Source organism: Mesoplodon bidens, assembly GCF_964165515.1.
Source record: "Mesoplodon bidens genome assembly, chromosome: 12".
In the NCBI taxonomy this organism is placed as follows: domain Eukaryota; kingdom Metazoa; phylum Chordata; class Mammalia; order Artiodactyla; family Ziphiidae; genus Mesoplodon; species Mesoplodon bidens.
In genome coordinates this window covers 14,244,840-14,266,452 of record NC_138168.1, presented here as the reverse complement: position 1 = coordinate 14,266,452, position 21,613 = coordinate 14,244,840, and the positions used below count along the sequence as shown (strand labels likewise).

General features: G+C 42.2%; 1 protein-coding gene across 1 annotated transcript in view; it reads left to right on the top strand.

Annotated features, from left to right (window-relative positions):
• The window catches only part of COL19A1 (collagen type XIX alpha 1 chain), a gene marked incomplete at both ends in the record, with an annotated part of 357,838 nt that overhangs the window by 309,421 nt on the left and 26,804 nt on the right, over positions 1-21,613 (top strand). The window contains 10 exons of the mRNA XM_081251264.1: positions 1,764-1,817; positions 3,217-3,270; positions 5,455-5,499; positions 8,471-8,521; positions 8,607-8,651; positions 9,105-9,131; positions 12,185-12,238; positions 17,328-17,372; positions 20,500-20,544; positions 20,648-20,710. Of these exons, the coding sequence (XP_081107390.1) occupies positions 1,764-1,817; positions 3,217-3,270; positions 5,455-5,499; positions 8,471-8,521; positions 8,607-8,651; positions 9,105-9,131; positions 12,185-12,238; positions 17,328-17,372; positions 20,500-20,544; positions 20,648-20,710 (483 nt within the window). The remainder of the gene's footprint in view (positions 1-1,763; positions 1,818-3,216; positions 3,271-5,454; positions 5,500-8,470; positions 8,522-8,606; positions 8,652-9,104; positions 9,132-12,184; positions 12,239-17,327; positions 17,373-20,499; positions 20,545-20,647; positions 20,711-21,613) is intronic.

Genomic DNA, 21,613 nt, shown 5'->3' with positions numbered 1-21,613 from the left:
GATGCAAAGAACCTTGATCCTGTAGAACTTCGTTCCTCTAGAGCTCCCATAGATAACTACGTAGCAATTTTACCATGGTCACTTCACCTGGTATTTATAATATGTATAAAATGCATATTTCATCACAGTAAAGGGTAAAGGAATTTATTATAACAATGAATGAATCCTTTTAGGATTACTCAGTAAAGAAAATTCAATCCTGAAAAAGTGGAACCGTTCAAAATAGAAATTGACACGTCATATGGTTATCTGAAATAATAAATGGGTATTTAAAAGTATATTTTTCCCATTGTAGAAGTCATCTGAGTTCCTTATAGAAAATTCAAGAAATACACAAAAGCACTAAAAAGACAAAAGTTATTCCTATTTGTACTTCTCCGACTGTTGGTAAAAGTCATATTATTGTCCACAACCCCTCATCCACAATTCCAAAGTTCAAATGCCTCTGAAAACCCGGGAAATTTTTCCCAAGTTTGCAGCGAATTTATTTGGCAGCAAAATCTGACCTGAAGTCATATGGAGCTAGTCTGTTTATCCCACTTTGTGAGACTATCATATGTTTTGCTATAGAAATATTTGTGTGTTTATTAGCAGGTGCTGCCTCAGGTGCCATGGGAATGTTATGTAATATCCAGTATGAGCACTGTGTTCCCTTTGAAACAACTCTGAAAATTCAGAACCCTGAAACACACCTGACACTAAAGTTTCCAGATAAGGCATTATGAGCCTCTATCAGTCTCATATTTTATGAAGTGCATTTCTAATTTTTTAATAATTTGGACCTTACTCTATGTAACGTTTTGTAACGTTTCCTTTTCTTTGTTATTCAATAGCTTTTGAAACATGATTTTAACAGTTGCAAAGCATTTCATATTATGGATTTTATGTAACTTATTTAACTAATATTCTTTTGCTGACTTACTTGGTAAAGGAACAAATTAATTACACGAGTTATCAGTTAATCTTACCAATTCTTCCTTGAATATATAAATGTATCCAGTATAATTAGCATGATGCTACAAATCTTAGGCGGGGCCTAAGAAGCTATCTCTTCACGTTTACCCTTAAGCCATTAAAGGGTTCTAAATTTAAATTTGCCGGTGAGCTGTATTTCTTATAATGAACTGGCCAGCTAAACTAAATACTGTATCATAAGACAAAGTCTGTTGTTCCACCAGCTGAAAAAAGCATTAGTGTAACCATGTATTTCTTTGATGGCATTCTGCTCATCTGAAATTTGTATTTTCATGCTTCAGCAGTGCCGGCTTCTCAAAGATGCTATTGTCAATGGAGGGGCTCTGGGAGATCAGAAATGTTCTATGAATCACCAACACATTAAATTATGTTTGTAACAAATTCCATGTCGTGGCATTTTAGCTCGCCATCCTTACTCTTAGAAAACAGGTGCTTGCAGATGACAAATGTGTTTCTTGATTAGCCAACAAAGATGGGTAGTTTTCAATCGTCAAAATATTTGATGAACTAGGGCTTCCCTCGTGGCGCAGTGGTTGAGAGTCCGCCTGCCGATGCAGGGGACACGGGTTCGTGCCCCGGTCTGGGAAGATCCCACATGCCGCGGAGCAGCTGGGCCCGTGAGCCATGGCCGCTGAGCCTGCGCGTCCGGAGCCTGTGCTCTACAACGGGAGAGGCCACAACAGTGAGAGGCCTGCGTACCGCAAAAAAAAAAAAAAAAAATTTGATGAACTAAAATGTTTTGTTTCCAATGATGTAACAGATTTTATGGTAGGAACTATCTCTTTTAGGGTCTTCAAGGCGTTCCGGGCCTTCCAGGTGCCCCTGGCCCAACTGGACCCCCTGTAAGTATTTGCTAAAATGGTTTCACTCACAGTCCATATCTGCTGGTATGATGCAAAGTGAACGAACATTCTTTATTGCTTTTTGTTCTCTGTTCCTCTGTGTGGATTATGCAGCTATTGCTGGGGAAAGTAGCATCCAACATCTCAGAGTTTTGTTAGTATTCCTTAAGGCTGCTCGGGATTGTGGAGACTTGTCATGAAAATTCTACCAGACCAGAAAGCAGACTGTGATGACGCAAGTCTATTTGAATAGACGTTGGATGTAGAGGAGCGTTATCTTTTTTAGCTATAATTTTTCTGGCATCAACCTTAGGGACAGATATTCAGATGGTTACACCCTTACATTTTTAAGCGCCATAAACTAAGAATTTATTCTCTAGACAGAAAAAAAAAACGGGTCAAGGATTATCAGATTCAATTTACTTTTATTCCTGTTTCTGACTTAAAATACGCTCTACTACTTTAGTTGGCACTTTTTTCCGCTGTCTCTCTCAAACACAGCATCAGGGCCTTTTTGTCTTCAGTTACCCTGTTTGCTTAAAACAATCTTTTTTCCTTTCCCACCTGCTAAACCCAGTCTATCATTAAAGCAGAGCTCAAATCTAGGGTTGCCAGTTAAAATACAGGACATGAGGCACAATTTGAATTTCATGTAAATAAATACTTTCATAACATGTTTGTCCCAAATATTGTATTTTTATTTGCTAACTCTAGCAACCCTACTCAAGCCTTAATTTTTCCAACTCTTTCCTTCTTAGAGTGCCTAGGCAAATGGTATGTAAGCATGTAATCATGTTCTTTCAAGTTTTGAATCATGGGTTTGCCATAATGAAAATTTTACCTTTTATGCTTTCACCACAGTTATATAGAACAAACCTGGCTCTAAGTTGTACACTAAAATTAAAAGTTAAGAGAAAGAGTTGTGAAAGGAGCCATGGCAATGATAGCTAACTCTATTCTCAAAGAAGAATTTAAACTAAATTTTATTTTCCGTTGGTAAAATGCAGATCGCATAACTCACCTTGTTAATTCTGCTCTGTGAAGTACTTAAAATGTTGATCACCACCAAAATTATAGCTCATTTAGGAAGGCATAATGCTATGTAAATTGCCATTTAAACAGCAAGGCTAAATTCTTAAATGTATTAAAAAATTCCAATTAAGGTCATTAAATGTGGTTGGCAAAGGTGAAAAAGCAACCACAAATACAAATTTTATCCTTCCAAGGGCTTATCAGCAGGATACAGCTGCTGTATCAGCCTGAAGAAATATAAGCTTATAGGACTAATTTAATTAGGATCAAATGACCTTCAAAATGTATCAGTTTGAGCAACCAACTTCCAGTACCCTTGGCCATTTAGTTGTTGTTTCTGTAACAAACTTAGTTTTGTGTTTTACAGGGCTTGTTGGGAAGAACGGGACATCCTGGCCCCTCGGGAACAAAGGGTGACAAGGTACAGAGGGAAAGCCTCACTTACTGTCCAAATTGGGGCTTGGGGTAGAGGCAAGGTGAGCCTACTTACAGAGAAATCCATAAAATCAAGCAAAGCCTCAAGGTACTATAGGAGTGATGTCAGGGCAGTGGGCTTGGAAAGACATAGGTCCCAAAATTGGTCTGAAGACAAGAGATATGTTCCCAGGGAAGAGGATGAATAGCACATAGGTGCCACACAGCAAACGTCCAAGCTGGACTCAGCGTCCTGGGCATCCACCGTGGGGAAGGATGGGGTGAGGGTCGCCTCCTGATGAGGCGCAGGAAGGTAGTTTGTATCTGGAAGTCCAGCCGCAGGGGCCAAGGCTCCCGACAGGAGGCTAGCTCTCAGAACCAGGATTCCAGTCAATGATGTGCTTGCTGGGAAAATCTGCAAGTTCTGTCCTCAGAGGGTCGTAGGGGAGATCCGCAAAAGAACCCAGACAACTTGCTTCCTGGGGAGTCCGGTTGACAGGACAGATGGGTTGCTGTGGTCAGCAGGAAGATCACACAGTTGCCCAATTTAGGATCTAAAGTGTCACCCACAGTGTGATAGAGCCAGCACATGAGTCACACAGACTAACTCTTTGGATGAGAGAAATTTAAGAATCCGGAGCCCATATGAGCCACTCAAGTGGCTTCTACCCCAAAATGACCACAGTAGGGCATAATGGCATCAAGGAGCAAAGGAACCCCCCCAGACTGAAAGGCAACAACGTGCTTCTTCTGGACAGCCTCAGCACAGTTTCTCTGATAGCATCCCAGGGAGCCTGCCCACCTCCACCAGCCTTTTTGATCTGTTCTCGATGGAAATTATTCAGTCAGAGATTTGCCTTCTGAAGTTAATGGGAATTCCACACTGAGATGAGTTTTGGGGCACAGAATGAACATATGACTATTAATTGTGCCGGAAAAAAAAGTCCTTTCAATAGGCGCATATTTTCCTTGTTTGTTGTCCTCTCACAGTTCATGAGAACCGTGACATGATTCTCTGAAAGATACTGCTAGCAGAGTCCCATGTGTCTTAGAGAGAGAGCCGCCATCAGAGCAGTTTGGGAAAAGATACAGTATACTCATGGTCACTCCTTCTCAGGCAGATGCATTGCAGGAAAAACTTTACAGTTGGTTTTTCTTGATAAAGATACAACCAAAAGGTTTCTAGGATTCTTTGGTTATTGAAAAAATGGGGAGATTGGAATGAAATCCTTCATCAAATTTATGGAAATAGACTAAAATCCCTCAGAATTCTTGGGCATTTTAAAGTAGGAATTTTACTCTCTCTGGATTCTTTTTTAATTAACCATTTCTTGCCATCGCCCCTGATATTGAGGGACTCAAAAGATTTTATGAGGCTATTATTCTAAAAAAAAAAAGCAGTTACAGGAAAAACTGGTTAAAGGCACCAAAAGGAGTATCATACCTCTGTTTATCATGGACCAATAAGCATCCTATGTTTTCTCAAAATATAGATGAAATCCCATTTCTCAAGTTTCAACTTGAATGCATTTCTCCCACATTTCATTTTCAGTCTGCTTTGCCTGGAAGCAGAATGTCTGAGGCTGTTTACATTGTAAAGAACATTTCCCTTATACAGCGTTGTACCACGGTCACTTCTGCTCAGTGAGACATGCCTGATATTCACTTAGGATGTGAAAGAAGGTTTTCCTCCTGCAGACACACACAGGTTGTGATTTTCCACTTTAGTCAAAGCATGTGGATGCCCTCTCTGGTTCCCAAAAGATGAAGGTGGTGGAGGTGAGGCTAGGAGCGAGGGTCTGACCCAAAGAGCCATGTCCCTGAGCTGCCCCAGCCTTCAGGAAGTGTACTCTGCACCCCCATGTGGGGAGAGTTCCCCCAGCTGCACTCGAAGTCCAGGACCTGGTCACCTGCTTGTCCGGCTCCATCTAAAAATAAGCTTCATCCCTGGTGCTCACACTGTGAGGATCCGAATGCCTGTGGGAAAAGGCATTTACCTTTCCCGTGGTCTAGTAATGTTAATTCTCCAGGTGAAGGGAAAAGCCCCGCTGAATAAGACTTTGCAAGGGTGAACAAAATGACAAGTCATATTGACTTCAGAATGTGGCTCTCTGAGCAAGCGCAGTCGGGTTCATAAACCTGGAGTAGAAATGTCTAAGCCGTTGATGTTGGTCTGTGTACCCCCTTGCAGGGCAGCGAGGGACCCCCTGGGCGACCTGGACCACCTGGACCACCTGTGAGTTGTTTCAGGTTTAAAACATAAATTCATGCATCTACTTCAGACTTGTATAAACAACAAGGTCCTATTGTATAGCACAGGGAATTATATTCCATATCCTGTAATAAACCATAATGGAAAAGAAAAAAAAAAGGATTTTACTTTTTTTGTTTGGTTTTTTGTTGTTTTTTTAAATAGACTTTTTTTGGGGGGATGATTTTTTATGTTTGCAGGAAAATTTCACAGAAAATACAAAGAGTTCCGACATGGTCCTGCCACACACACGCAGTTTCCCTTATCATTAATATCTTACATTCGTGTGGAATTGTACTCTTTAAAAGTGTAAACTTTATGGTATGTGAATTTTATCTCGGCTTAAAAACCAAAAACATATGTATAAAGATCCTTCTAACTCTGATATAATGATTTTTCAGTGGCGTGTATAACAAAATTATTATTATGAAGTATATGTTAAGAAATATTATTTGTCACATTAACTATCTAGGTAATATAATTTCTTTCTTAGAGTAGAATTTTTTACAGTTGAGGAGCTGATACTGATACATTATTATTAACTAAACTCTACAGTTGACCTTGGGGGTTACTTTTTCGGTCGTATGGCCCATTAGTTTTGCTAAGTGCATAACCTCATGTATCCACCGTTACAGTACCAGACAGAACAGTTTCACTGCCCTGAAAACGTCCTGTGCTACACTTGTTCATCACTCACCTCCCTGTCCCTCAAGCCGCTAGAAACTGTTGGTCTTTTTACTATCTCTGTACTTCTGCCTTTTTCAGAATGTCCTATAGTTGAAATCAAAAAAAAGCTTTTAGGACTCAGAGGTCAGACTACATTTAGATATTCTCAAGGATAAAAGTCATCTGAGTTTTATGTATAAATGTGAATGACAGCCAGGGTGGCTTAGGGGAGCCCTAATTCCCGCATTAGCTCAGCCCTGAGGCACACTGCTCGGATCTGCAGGCTGGGGGCCTCCCTGCTGTGGACCCAGTTCAAGTGACTGTGCACCCCTACTCTCCACTTCCTGCCTGGGGGACCCTGGGAAAGTCATTTAACCTCAACGAGCCTCATTCACAGAAAAGACAGGGGCTGTAAAAAGACATCCCTTCCAGCAGTGTGAGTTGGTAGAAAAATTGTGGTGTGCTGTGTGTCCATTACCATCCATGATGCCCGAGATGCAAGGAGATTCTATTTATATGGCGCCTAGTGAATGAAATGTACAAGGGCCACCGTTGCTTTCGTGCTAAGGATTGAGACAGACGTGCACATTGTCGGGAGGCTGGGGAGGACAGGGGCCTCTCTCCGGAGCAAGTCTGCCCTCAAGTGGGGTCTCACTCAAACAGCATCACAGCGTCCATCCGGCCAAGCGTTCTTTCCCACCTGCCTCAGAGGGAGAGGTGAAGAAGCCAGACTCCCCCAGAAGGGGCAAAATTCATCCATGACTTTGTTTTTTTTTTGGAGAAAACCAATCAGAAGTTTAATAACATGTGTGCTTCCTATATGCAAGGGAGACATCCAGGAAAACTGAGTAACGCCCTGAAATGGCCCAAGTCCTCACCTTAAGTACCATCCTCATCTAAAAACAAGAGACAGGAAGGGTATGGCTGCCGTGCAGTTTCACGTCTCAGCTTTCTCCACTGAAAAGAGTTTCTTGAGATGCTGAAGACAACAAAGATACATCGCTAGTCTGCATGCAATCGCACGTTTGCGCACATCAGTGAATACACTGGCACTCTGTTTGCCTAAACATGCTCTTCATTTTTGTTTGACTTACCTTCTCCCTTGACAAGGAAGCAAGGCAGGCAGCATTTGAGGCTCAAACCCTAAAATACCCTCCCTCCCCAGTGGACAGAACAGCAAAATACAACATGAGCTCCCAAAAGGGACCTCTATTTTACGATGGACTTAAGAAATCTCCCTTGCCCCCCACCCCGATTCTCCGAAACTATGTATTCTTCAAAACAAATTAAATGTTGTTTTTTCTGTGAAGCACTCCACTGCGGCCCTGGAAATCTCAGACAAAAGTATCCTTCCCCCTTCAGGACTAAATACAGTAGACATTCAGCAGTTGTCCAATGAACAAGTGAAATACTGAAGGAATAAACAGAGCATTTTTCCTTCCTTCACAAGTGTTTGGAAGATGCATGCAAATCATGCGCCCTGAGCACCACTGACCACCATGCTCCCAAAACGGCAGTGATGGCTCTTCGGTTTTGCAGCTGAAGCGTGGAAATCACAGCAAAGGAAAACGCAGGTTATGATTCTATGGGAATTTTTTAAAAGAAGGCTAGAAGATCCTAGCTAAAATTTTCATATACAAATTTTTCCTGAATGCCAAAATGTATGATTTTGAAAGCCTCTCAGATTCATTCTCTTTAAGTGTTAGTTACTCTGGGACTTTGCCTTCACAGGTCAATTTATTAGGAAGTTCCTGTTCCCTATTGTTCTAAAGAATATGTTTTTGTAGAAACATCCATGCAGGGTTGTGAGTAACATCATCTCCCCCATTTCCCTTAATTTTCTATTTAGTATGAAGAGAGTGTGGAAAAAAATTACCTTTCAGTAGCCAAATTGTTCCCTATTCACATCTTCATCAGCACTCCTGTGTTAGGGCCTGCAGGTCAGCAGGCTGTAAACAGTTAGCATAAATTGCAATTCAGAAACTGAATTTTAATGAGCAAATATTTTCCTCTGAATGCATTAGTGTCTCATCTGTCAAGCCGGCACGTTCGTCACAGCCCCACCCAAAGTGTGTGCGCGTGCTCCAGGTGGAGTTCACATGCCTTCTGGTTTTTTCTTCTACATTTGCTTTAGAAGAACCAAAAATGGGAGCGTTATAATTTTTACCGATAACATTAAACTCAGTTTCTAAAATAGAGTAGGAAAAATATCATTTGGTGAAAGAACAAAAGGTAGAGATGCTCACTATTAGCTTCAAAGGATAACTCCATGTTTCATTTCTCTTCTAAGGGTGTACCATTCAATGAAGGAAATGGAATGAGCAGTTTATATAAAATCCAGGTATTTACTTTTCTAATTACGTAAAATCACTTTCCGGCTATGGATTACAACAAATTCTTCTCACCTTTGTCTTTTTCTTTTGAAGGGAGGTGTGAATGCTCCCAGTTTTCCAGGGCCACCTGGCCCCCCTGTGAGTACAGTTGTTTATCACCAAGAATATTTTAGCTGAGCAGCCTCACACACACACACACACACACACACACACACACACAGACCTCCTAAGTTCACTGAAAAGTATGTGTTACAAATATAAAGAAAATTGTCTGCAGGAGGAAATAAATGAATCCATTTATAATAACATTGGGAAAATGTACACAGTCAAAATAAAGGAAAACAGCCTTCTGCGTAGTAGTGCCACTTTTTGGAAATCTGAGGACTAAATCAATGTCCAAGCAATCACCGTCATGGGAGTTCCATCAAGTTATATTTCTTCATCTTATTATGCTTCAAATCCAAACCATAGCAAAACAAAACTTACAGATATTTTTATGTGTATTAAAGCAAATTAGATAAAAATTCTTCATAGTTTGTAAGTTTGCTTCGGTCCTTATTTTGAAGATAACTTCTCATATTTTTCTTATAGGGCCCCAAAGGTGATCCTGGCCCAGTGGTATGTATATTCCCATGTTTTGTGTCATTTAGAAAACAAATCTTTATTCGAGTTTGAAAGAAGACCTTCAGGAGAGATGCCTGCCTTCTGAGATGTCCCTTGGTTACATGGAGGAAGTGGGCACCTCCTCGTTTCAGGATGCCTCGGTCCTGATGTGTCCCTGCCCTTGACGCTCTTCCATCAGTGTGATTTTGAAAATCACCCTGGGCTGGAGGAAGATGCATATAAAGCTCCTGAGAAATAGGACACTGTCTTCTGATAGGACTATTTTGATGATTGATTCCATGTTAAGTAGATCATGGGAGAAAACTGTTTATTGGAAAGAAATTGCTTAATAGGTCTGTAATCTCCCCCACTGACACTACAACAAGACAGGGACTGTTCATTTGCTTTGACTGTCTGAGGCAGTTGTTCTGGAGGTGATGTGGTGCGCTGTCAGAACCCTGCTTATTAGGAGCGATGTTCCAGGAGGCCACCCCTCCGCCTGGGAAGAGATCCTGTGCTCCAGCCTTCCGAAGGATAATGATTGTTAAGCATCCTTCTCAGCCATGGAGTGGCACTGTAAAAGTTCTGCCAAGTGCAATTTGATTCCCTTTATTCCTTGGCAGATTTTCCTGTCATGTCCTTTTCAGGCATGTGTCCTGTCCTTCATATTTCATTTCTATGTCCTTTAACCTTTGGGTATATACTTGAAACTCAGATGTATCTGAAACTGAAATAAACTTTCAAACCACTTTCCATTGCCGTGGGAAGAAATTGCAGGCCCTTTCATTGCAGTGGAGTTTGGTAAAACTAGATGAATAAATTTTAAACAAGCCAAAGAAGAGCCATAAAAAGCAATCTTTTTACATCTAAATAGATTTTCAAAGGAGATGCATGAAAGAGCTTATTTTTTGTTATTGGGCAATATATATTAAAAGACAATGTGTTTTCCCCTATGAAATGCCCAGTTTGTAGCATTTTCCAAACCCCGAATATGTCATTTAGACGTTTCCGTTGTTTCGTCACTCATGCTGTGCTTTCTTCATCTGTAACGTTTTTTAATGCTTTCACCTACCCCCGCATATCCTTCGCTCCAGTTTGAACCTTCTTTCATCTTATTGATAAAAATTTCCTCCTGGTCTGTCCTTCTCATACTCACACACACAAGCATCCCTTCTGAATCATTCAGGGACACATAGGCTTCTCGCTGACTTTTCTGGAACACCCAGGTTTTTAAATTAGTAACTGTAGATTAAGGTGAGAAACCTTTTTAAAAAGTATTATAATAAAGGATAAATTATAATTCACTTGGATTCGAAAGTGCGTGGCAACAAAAATGTAGACAAGCGTGGAGTAGAATTTGAAGAGATTAGGCTTCAAAATTTTTTAGCTGCAACAAAGAATAAAGAATAAAAACTAAGTGGATGACGTTCCTTGCTTTTAGAGATGTGAATTAAGTGGGTGAAGCACAAAAACAGAAATGTGGAATCATGAAATTAACTACCGAGTAAACCTTCAGGTTTATCTTAGATAAAACTTTAGATTATTCCTTTGGACTCCATGTCATCACCACCGGGCAACTCATTTCCGACCAGTTGCCCCGAATAGAGAAAGACTACCTCATAGCATAGAGATAGATAAGCCAGGAATGGTGGAGTCACAAGTCACAGAGCAGAAAATGGAAGAGTCCCATTGGGGTAGGTGTGGGGAGATATACTCTTCCAGCAGCCTTCAAATCCCAGGACACCAGATCTGTACCACTGTTTCTAATCTTCTCAGTGAACCTTTACAGATAAAAATTACCCTTAATTGAATTTATTATCTTCTGAGGCACTCCATGTCATTCCCTTGGTATTCAATTTATAATTGGCTTTCAATTAAATATTTATTATTAGCTACTTTCAAACAAACATTGCTTGATTGGCTGAGCACTGTCCAACCAATTCCTCTGTCCTAAGGATAATTGAGAATATAAACAAAGAAAATCAAAGAGCTTATTTCCTTTGTCAATAACCCAGAGCATCTATTACACAGCTTCATGCAGAATAGAATCTGAACATCTTTCTTTTCTGATTGACAGGTTACATATTGGTAGTTGTTTAAAAAGGCTTTTGAAGCAAAGAAAGGATCAAATGATATGCTTCCTCATTAAGCATCCCGTGATAAGGACAATATCATAAATCATAATGGAAGTTAGAGTGTTGGTAATATTTTTGAAGCAGATTAGAATTAGGCATGCAAAAATACATTTACAGAGAATGGCCTTGGGAAGCTACCTTTTCTATGTGATTATGTTGAAACATCCAGTGTCTTAAGAAAATATTTGCAGTTAACATTAATTCATTAACAAGGAGGTATCAAACTATCCACTTTATCTCTCTTAATTTAAAACCCCTAATGTTTATTGTTCAAAGTTGGCAGCTTCCTTCACCCTGACCTTTCTAAATGGGTTCCTTGAGGACCTACAGGTTCCAATCATCTGGGACCAGACACCAGCATATGTAACAGATTTTTTTTTTTTTTTTTAGCAGAAATGCTTACCTGTCTCCTCTCAGTCAGCCATCATAAATAACTGCTCCTGGGCTGTCCTCTGAAGCATCCACAATTCATGTCCAGCTCCAGGAAATATTGAGGGATGATAAACTTTGAGAGCTCCATCTTCATCCACTCTTAAAGACTTTAGTCCTGTTTTCTGATAATCTAGAAGGCTTAGGTACCTTATAAATTGGCAAAGTTTATTAAAGCCCAGTCTTTCCTTCTAATTCTTATTGAAATTGGAGTTAGCACTGACTAGAGGGATTTATTCAGAGCAGATGCTTCATCAGGATAAAAACAGTTAATTAGAAAAGATACTCATACTTCTCCAGGGAATAGCATTATTTTCAAACTGTTTCCAAATATCAAGTGCAAGAATACAGATGCTTGAAAATAGAGCATACTATTTACTTGCTAAATTACCAATTGATGTTTGAGGGAGTATTTTTTAGGCAAAAACTATCTTTGCTTTTGAAATCAATGCTTAAAAAACCTTTTGACCATTGCTTCTGTGTTCTTATGTTCATATCTAACAGGGAGAACCTGGTGCGATGGGGTTGCCAGGATTAGAAGGATTTCCTGGTATAAAGGTAAGTGCAGGGTTAGACGTGTGATCACTGATTCAACATTCAAAAATGTTTATGGAGCACCTACTGCTGGACCAGGAACTGTTTTAGGTTTGGGGATGTATAAGGGAACAAAAGAGACAAAAATTATGTTCTAAGAAGGGGATACAGAAACTAAAAGAATAAACACAAATAACTAAATAATGTTGTTGGTAAGTGCTGTGGAAAGAAAAAGTAGAGGCAGGTTAAGGGCATCAGGAGTGCGGAAGGGAAGGGTATCATTTTAAATCGGGTGGTCTGAGAAAGCAAAAACAGAGCAAAGACTTGGAAGAGGTAGGGGGCAGTTAGCCAAGCCCCCTCAAGCCAGAAAGAATAATGTTCCAGGCAAGATGAGTAAGTTCTTAGAGATGTAGTGTATAGCAAGGTGACACTAGGTAACCATGCTAAACTGTACGCTTGAAATCTGCTAAGTGTTTTCACCACACACACATGCACACACACACACAGTGACCTGTGTGAGGTGATGGGGATGTGAATTAGTTTGATTGCGGTGATCATCTCACAATGTATACGTATATCAAATCATCATGTTGTACACCTTAAATATATACAACTAAAAAAAATTTTTTTAAAGAAGAAAAAACAGCAGGTCTAGATGCCCTGAGACAGACCATTCCTGGTGCATCCAAGGAGACCCGGGGAGTGAGCGCGGGGGTATGGTAGGAGATGAGGTCAGAGAGGTGGGGTGGCGGTTACGAGCAGCCCCGCCATGTTGAGGTCAGTGCTACTCACTGACCAGTGCAGGGCCAGTGCCACTCTGCAGACTCGTTATGGATTCTGGGGCAAGGTGAGTACAGAGATGGAGAGAAAGCATTTAAGCAACTTGTCTGGCAACTTGACTTTTGACGTTGCCATGATATCCAAACATGTGACCAGTAGACTCACCTTGGATCATGATGCATTAGAATATAAATAAGTAAGTAAACTGCTCCTTCACCACAGGTAGTTTGAGAAGCACTAATTAATAAAGAGGCTCACCAGCCATTGTAAGGACTTTATCCTTCACTCTGAGGGAATACGGAGCCAGCGGTGGTTTCTGTGTAGTAGAGTGATCGGGCCCACCGCTGGCGTGTGAGGATGAGGCAGGGAAGACACTGTTCCTGTAGACGGGGGAGTGATGTCGGCTCAGATAAGAGCAGAAACGGTGGCGGTCCTGAGGAGCAGATAGGTTATGGACGTGCTGTGAAGGCAGAGAGACAGGATCGATGGGATGTGGGTCTGAGAGAAGAGTCAAGGACGGCTCCATGGTGTTGACCTGAGCAACTGGCATGGCAGGGCGTCATCAGCAGAAATGAGGAAAGCTACAGATAGACAATGATCCAGAGTAGAATTTTGGACATGGGACTGAGTTTGGAAGTATCTATTAGATAGCAAAGTGGGGGTATTGAGTAGGCAGTACAATATAAAAGTATGGAGTTTAAAAAAGAGTCTAAGGGAATTCCCTGGCAGTCCAGTGGTTAAGAATCCACACTTCCACTGCAGAGGGCATGGGTCCGATCCCTGGTTGGGGAACTAAAACCCCACATGCTGCGTGGTGCAGCCAAAAAATAAAAAATAATAATAACAAAGAGTCTAAGTGGAGATACAGATTGCTTGTCTAAGCATATAGATACTGTCTGGAAGTCAGAAGGCTGGATAAGATCACCAAGAGAATGACAGTAGATTTTTTTAAAAGAGAAGAGGATCAGTCAACTGTACTCCAATAAAAATTAATTTAAAAGACAAAAAATTAAAAACAAAAAGAATGTTGTTTATTCACTCAAAAAAATGGAAGAGGGTCAAGGACTGAGTCCCGAGGCCCTCCAACCTTAAGATCAGGAAGAAAAGGGGGAACGAGCAAGGGAGACTGAGGAGGATTGACCAGGGAAGTAGGAGGAAATGTTGGCTTCCTGGAAATCAAGCAAAGATCACGTAGCAAGAAGAGAGAGTGAAAATCTGCCTCAAGTCCTACAGATAGGTCAAGTAGGATGGGGTCGCGTAGGACGGCGAAGTACTGACACTGGATTCAGCAATATAGAGGTCACGTAGCACCAGAGGAATGATTACCGTTTCACTGTGTTGGTGGGACCAATTGCTGGACTTGAATGGGTGCAAGAGAGAATGACAAAAAAAGATTTAGAGACAGCAAATACAGTTTAAACAGTGCTTAAGGAGTTTTGCTGCAAAGGGAAGTAAAGAAATGGGCCGGCAGCTGCTGGAGGAGATAAGGCAAGGTTTGCTAAAAGGAACTTTAAGACCACAGAAGTAGCAGACTGTTACTGTGCTGAAGAAAGGGGAGGAGGATGATGAGATAGAAGGAGGGGGAGAATTGCTGGAATGACATCCTTAAATAGGTAAGAGGAAAGGGAACCTAGAGCATAAATGCAGGGTTTGGCTTCAGAGAGAAACATGGATAGTTCATCTGTGGTAACCATTGGGAAATCAGAGAACAGGGGTACAGATGCTGGTATGTGGGCACATGAATTGGTTGGCATCTGTAGAGGTTCTTTTCTGATTGCTTCAGTATTCTCAGAGATGGAGGAGTCCAGCTCATCATCTGAGAGTGTGGTAGGGAGAAGAGGTTGGAGATTTAAGGAGAAGGTCTTCTCAGAGAGAGGGAAAATCCACGGACCACAGAGTGTGATGGCTGAGCAGAACCCCCTAGAGCAGGGGTCTCCAACCCCCGGGCCTCGGCTGGTCCATGGCCTGTTAGTAACCCGGCCGCACAGCAGGAGGTGAGCGGCAGGCGAGCGAGCAAAGCTTCGTCTGCATTTACAGCCGCTCCGCCTGAGCTCCGCCTCCTGTCTGCATTAGGGTGAGCTGTATAATTATTTCACTATATATTACAATGTAATAATAATAGAAATAAAGTGCACAATATATGTAATGCGCTCAAATCATCCCGAAACCGTCCCCCCTCCACCACCCCAGTCTGTGGAAAAATTGTCTTCCACAAAACCGGTCCCAGGTGCCAAAAAGTTTGGGGACCATTGCCCTAGAGGTTCATGGTCATGAACTGAAGTGAGATTCTGTACCATGTACATACGCTCAGGCAAAGGCACAGAACAGGAGGGGAGCTGGCTTTAAACAAGGCTCCAGTTTTGACAAGTGAGTGCAAGAAGCAAGAATGGGCCAGGAAGCCAACAGTATACACAAGGGAGTGATTATAACAAGTGACTGTGGAATTTAAACTAGATAAATCAGGAGGAGGGGCCATCTAGGCAATGAAGGATAATGAAAAATTTGTATCATAGATGGATTAGAGATCTTGGTGACATCAAAAGTTTTGGGGGCTCAAGGTACTCAAGGGAGTGATGTAGAATGATGGAAGATGGTGGTCCAAGGTTGGAATGCATGCAGTGGAGGTTATGGAGGGATATGGTTATTGTTTTTGACAAGGTCTCCGGTATAACTATGGAAATAAGAGGCCATACCATTAGGGGAGAGTGGTTCAAAGTGTGAGACCTGATTGTTGGAAGAACCATCTTATCAGAGACGAGCCCTCTTAACATTCACCTTTATCCGATATGCAAATGCTTCCATTGAATGAAAAGCTCCAGTATATTCATTTCCAGGGTAAAAATCCTGCAATTTAAAAAGTGCACAGTGGAACTGACAAGGATTCCCTGTTTACATCCTTCACCCATTTTTCTACTAGTTGTTTTTTTTGACTGTAGCTATGCTTTATATATTAAAGATACTACTTCTATCTTATATGGTAGAGGCTTTATCCTGGTTGGTCCTTGCCTCTCATTTTTATGTTTAATCTTATTCTATATGTAAATATAACTTTTATGTGGTCAAATGTAAAACTGTTTTCCTTTATGATTTCTTATTTTGCCTTTATGCACTAAATGACTTTCGTTCTCATTCTCAAGCAAAATCAGATAATAATGCTTGATTTTCTTCTAGTTCTTATTAATTCATTTTATTTTTATATACTTTATATGGAATTTATATGGAGTATAACGCAAAGAAGGGAATCAGATTTTTTCAAAGAAATTATTCAATTATTAGCACTATTTGTTGAATAATACAGCCCTTTCTTTACTAAAATTCTATTATAAATGTTGGTTTGTTTCTGAGGTTTCTGTTATATTGCATTGATATACTGCTTAATCTTGGGCCAGTATTCCATTATTTCAATTATTATAGCTTTATTGTATGTTGAAATACGATATTGCTAACCTCCTTATTATTCTTCTTTTATTTTTTCTCTTATCCGCGAATATATTTATTATCCCAAGTGAACTTTAATATCATTTGATCAAGCCGCTATTTGTAAAAATTGCATTAATTTATAAATTAGTCTGGGTGGCAGTGACACCTTTATAGCACTGTCATGCCCTCCAAGAACAAAACATCTCTCTCCATTTAATCAAGTCTTCTTTTATGTCCCTTAGGGAACTTAGGAAGTTTTTAATGTAGATTCTGCTCAACAAAAATTGCCATTTTATTACCCCATATATAATCGGAAGTATTTTTAGCCTTGTCGGCTTTATCTAAAATACCACATTGCCTTTGGAAAAAGGGTTGAGCCAGTCCACTGTTCAGAGCAATTCCAGGGCTCTTCTTATTGGCCTGAAGAGGAGAAGCTACAAAATCCCCAGTTCTAAACACATTTATTCTAACCTACATCCAATGAGACAAGTACAGCAAAAGCTTTTTAGAAGACATTCAGTGTGCTTAGCCTTTAAGTATTAGTAATGAATTACTTTTGAATATGTGGAATAAAACTGTTGACTGATTTTACCTGTAAGTATGTATGGGGTTCTGTTTAAAAGAATAGGTCACAGAAATGATACCATGAATGCTCGTTTTCATTAAGATTATTATTTGCTTTGGTTTTATGGGGAAAAAAAAAAGAGAAAGAGAGAGAGAACTTTAGTAGGTTCCACTGGCTGCAGTTTTCATTTTGTTCTTTTCCCATCTGGCCTCTAGCTTCACCCAGCTGATATGGATAACATTTATAAGTTCCAAAGAGAAGCTTTACCAAATCCAAATTATTATTTGAGCATTAATTTCATCGGTGGAGATTTTATAGATATCATTATAAATAGTACATTTTTTCCAGGGAGATCGAGGCCCGGCAGGTCCCCCTGGAGTGGCGGGAATCTTGGTGAGTCCAGATTCTCTCACATTGGTTTCACGGGCCCCGACCGTCAGAAGGGCTGGGAGCACGTGGTGACTCCTTAAACCTCGGGTTTAAAAAGCAGAACCATCCGTCCCTCTCCCTCCTCAAGAATGCTCCTTTCTTTATTTTCATCTTTTAAATTTTTTTCTTTGTTTTTTTTTCTCCCCAACTCACTTTCACATGGGAAGGGGAAGCCCAGTTACCTGTGTCAATGCATTAAGATAGCACAGCTCTGAGAAGCTTGTTGAGTTTCTCTATTCCTGTCATAGTTCAAGGTTTCTTGATCCTCAAAAGGCAAAGTTCTCATCCTCAGGCATGTGCTTCAGGATCTTCTTATTAAGCTGCCATCTGCCTGAGTTTTCTCTCAGCCAGGTGTTATTAGCAGAGCTTTACTGCTGCTAATGTTTCCTCGTAAACTAGCCCTTCCAGCCTCTCAATCATTTTTGTTGCTCTCTGTGTCCAATGTTTTAATGTGTCCAATGTTTTAATCTCATCAAGGTCTTTCCAGATGAATAGAAAGTGCTCCAGGGAAGGTTAAAATCATTTCTCTGAGCCCTAGGGATCATTCTGATCTTCATTCATGAGGCTCTAATTAAAACTTTGTGGTCAGGCTTTGATGAATAGGTGCCCCTGCAGGGTGGACCAGGGTAGGAAAGTCAATGGAAACCGTGTGCTTCAGTCACAGGAACATGAGGAAGGTAAGAAAGGGCCCTATCATCTCCATTCAGCACCATCCAGACCCTCCTACCACCACCCCAGCACCCCCATCCTTCAGAAGGAGGGTAGCCACTCTACTTAGTTGCTAAATCTAACGACAAAAAAATAAAAACCCATCCACACTCCATAGCAAAGCATCCTGTATGAAGGATAACATCCCCTTAATTAGCTGCTTTACATCAAGTGAAGTATTAGTGTGATTGTAAAAGTAACATGAAAATATTTTCTTTAGCAAGCACTGCAGAATTTTTGGTACACGAAAGCATTATTCTTTTTTTTTTTTTTTTTTTTTTTTGCGGTACGCGGTCCTATCACTGCTGTGGCCTCTCCCGTTGCGGAGCACAGGCTCCGGACGCGCAGGCTTAGCAGCCATGGCTCATGGGCCCAGCCACTCCATGGCATGTGGGATCCCCCCGGACCGGGGCACGAACCCGTGTCCCCTGCATCGGCCGGTGGACTCTCAACCGCTGCGCCACCAGGGAAGCCCCGAAAGAATTCTTCTTGACAACTGGCTCACACTATCCCCCTCCTCCCCGCCTTCCCCTGCTCACTACAGCTCCTAGCAACATATTCGCAGCTGTTTGTGGAATTGCCCTGAGTCCCTTACAACCCGCCTCTCAGGGTGCCTTCACAGCCTGTTTTTGTTTCCACCTGGTATAACGAAGTGTAATGCCCCACAGAGCTCACTCAGGTGAGGGACTATAAATTACTCTCAGCCATTACCCTAAACTGATCTACCTTCAAAGAAAAAATACTAGCAACCATTGAAAGTATTGAAAAAATAAGTGACAGGATCAAAAGACGGTCCAAATGAAGAACTCCACGGATATTTTGAAGGATGCAGCATGATTGAAATTAGAGGCTAGCCTGCCACTTGTTGGGATGTCTAAGATGTAATACATTTACCTAAAATGCAGCTTTCCTATCTCACCATTAAGAAGATTAACTGACAATGACAGAAACAGGGAAGGGTAAGAATTTCACACGCTGCAAACATACAACTGGGCAGTTAAAAGTGCAACTCTCTTTTTTATAACTGGACCTTACTGTGGCTCGGAAAATGAAATAGTTCGAAGATTCTGGAAATAGTGACAGTTACACAACAGTGTGAATGTACTTAATGCCACTGAACTGTACACATAAAATGGTTAAAATGGTAGTTTCACGTTATGTATATTTCACCACAATAAAAGACTTTTAAGGTGATGGTTCTGGTTGAAGCAGGGATGTGTCTACCTGTTCAGCACATCACAGGCCTCTGCTGAGACCCAAGCGGCCCGGTCCTGCTCTTCCTGGAACAGAGCTGTCTGTTTCCTCCTAGTGTACTCAGGCCCCCCAGGGCCTTCCCCAGGGCTCTTCCTCCCCTCCCTCCCAGGACGGCGTGTGGGCAGAGGGGGCAGCATGCCCTCCCCAGGGCCTCCAAGGTCCCTGCCAGCACTACCTGGCCTTTGGGATCTTCGTCTAGAGCTCCAGGCCCAAGCACCCTGCACCCCTGAGTCCATGCCAAGACCCTTTGAGACACTGGCTTTTTCAGCCCTAACACATCCCCCAACTCAGGTCCGTGGGATTCCAGGCGCTCCTGCTGCAGGCGAGCAGTGGGAGCCCGATGCCATCTCGGGGCCTTGTGTCTGCCTCGCTCCGGTACTCAGCTGTAGCTGACCTGCCAGGCAGTGTGCTCCCAGAGTTCCATACAGCAAGTGCGGAAAAGGGCCTCCCTCTCCGTTCCCTTGCAACCTACTGGGATTGCCATGGTCTCTGTCCCACACCTGCATCTCCAACCACATGAGGTTCAAGGTGCAGGCGGTGGCTCCTTCTCAAGGCAGGATCCGTAGGCCTGGCCTGGATGCTTGGGCTCGTGTCCGCGGCCGTCTCTGCCGTCCCGTCTTCCTCTCTCATCCCTCCTGTGGTCTCTCTAGCCCACAGTTTCTCCATCCTCAGTCTTCCAGGCTGTGGTAGGCTGGGTCCTCTCCTTTCAACAAAACGGGCTTTCAAATCAACCATGCTTCTTTCCAGGCTATCTCACTATGAACTGAAAAAGCTGCTTGTGAAAATCAAAATCTAGGAAGGACTTCTTTGACCCGCTGTGCCCTCCTTCCTCCTAAAGTAAAGAAGATCTGCCCGTCAAGAGGGGTTTCCAGAAATGAGGATACACTGGCTTAATATTTTCAAAGTGCTTATCCTTCCTCCCGTACCACACACCCATATGTGCACTGAGGGACTGCCCTGCCGTCTGCCCAGTGTAGTGTGGTTCCTGGGACTCTGGCCGGTAGGGATGCCAGGTCGGTGTAGAGCCACACCTGCAGCACAGGTGGTAAACGCACAGGTGGGGGAGGGAAGCGCATGGCCTTACTCAGTAACTTGGCTCCTAACATTTCCCCTTGGCTTCATTTCCCAGGGGAAACCCGGAACCCCAGGCCCTCCAGGAGTTCCAGGAGAACCGGTCAGTTGCCCATTCCTTACTTAGCTGTTGTCCTTGTGTTGTAGCACATGCAGTTTTAAAGCTCTTCTTGGCAGCTAATGTTTGTCTGTGGCCACGTCTACAGGGTGAGAGAGGGCCTGTTGGAGACATAGGTTTCCCTGGACCAGAAGGACCCTCAGGAAAGCCCGTAAGTCCTTTATCTATTATTTGCCAGTTTAAGAAATGTTCTAAGCATTGCCTCTTTACCTCTCTCTTCAGAAAGTCTGAGATTGGAATAAGTAGTTTCCAAGTTAGTAAGAGCGGGTCTGCAAATGGCTTTTGGGGGGTGTGGTTCTCACTGAGTGCCCAGTTCCCTGTATCTCTATGTCTTAAACCACAGTGAGAACAGTGAGGTCTTTTGTTTTAAATGTCAGGAAATTAGACTCATTATTTCTCAGGTCTAATGTCCTCAGCAGAGCTAAAACATGAAATGGCCTGCCATGTCCTGAAATATGAAGACTCGCAGATGTAACACCTGTGTGTTAAGCTAGAGAGGAAAGAAGCTCTTGTATCAGATTCCCTCCTTTACCTGTGGGCCTTGTTCTTACACGTTCATAAATCACTGCTGTCAAATACATTATCTCCTCCAGTCCTAAAAGAGCTCTTGGCTACTGATATATAATATCGATGTGACATTGTAACAACCATTCCTACTAATCCAACTCAATTCCACATATTGTCAGCCCATCCCTGCCGTTTGCTAAGGATGTGCTGGGCCCTGGGGGAGGGGATATAAAGAGGAATAGACATACCTCACTCTCGGGTGCACTTTTTATAGAAGTCCCTGCTCCCTTTGCTTGTTTCTGCGCCGTGGGGTGGGTGGGAAGAGGATGCTGTTAGGAGAAGGGGGGCTGGAGGTGACTGCACAGCGCAGAGCTCAGGAGGCTGCTCAGAATCTGTGAGACCACAGGGTAAGGGCATTCCCTGGCCACAGCCTCCCCAGAGAAGGCAACATGAGCTCACAGGAAGTGTGTGCAATTTAGAGTCAGGAAGAGCTGGGTTTGAGTTATGACTCAAAGGGTTTGTGAGTCACTTAAGCAACGGGACATAT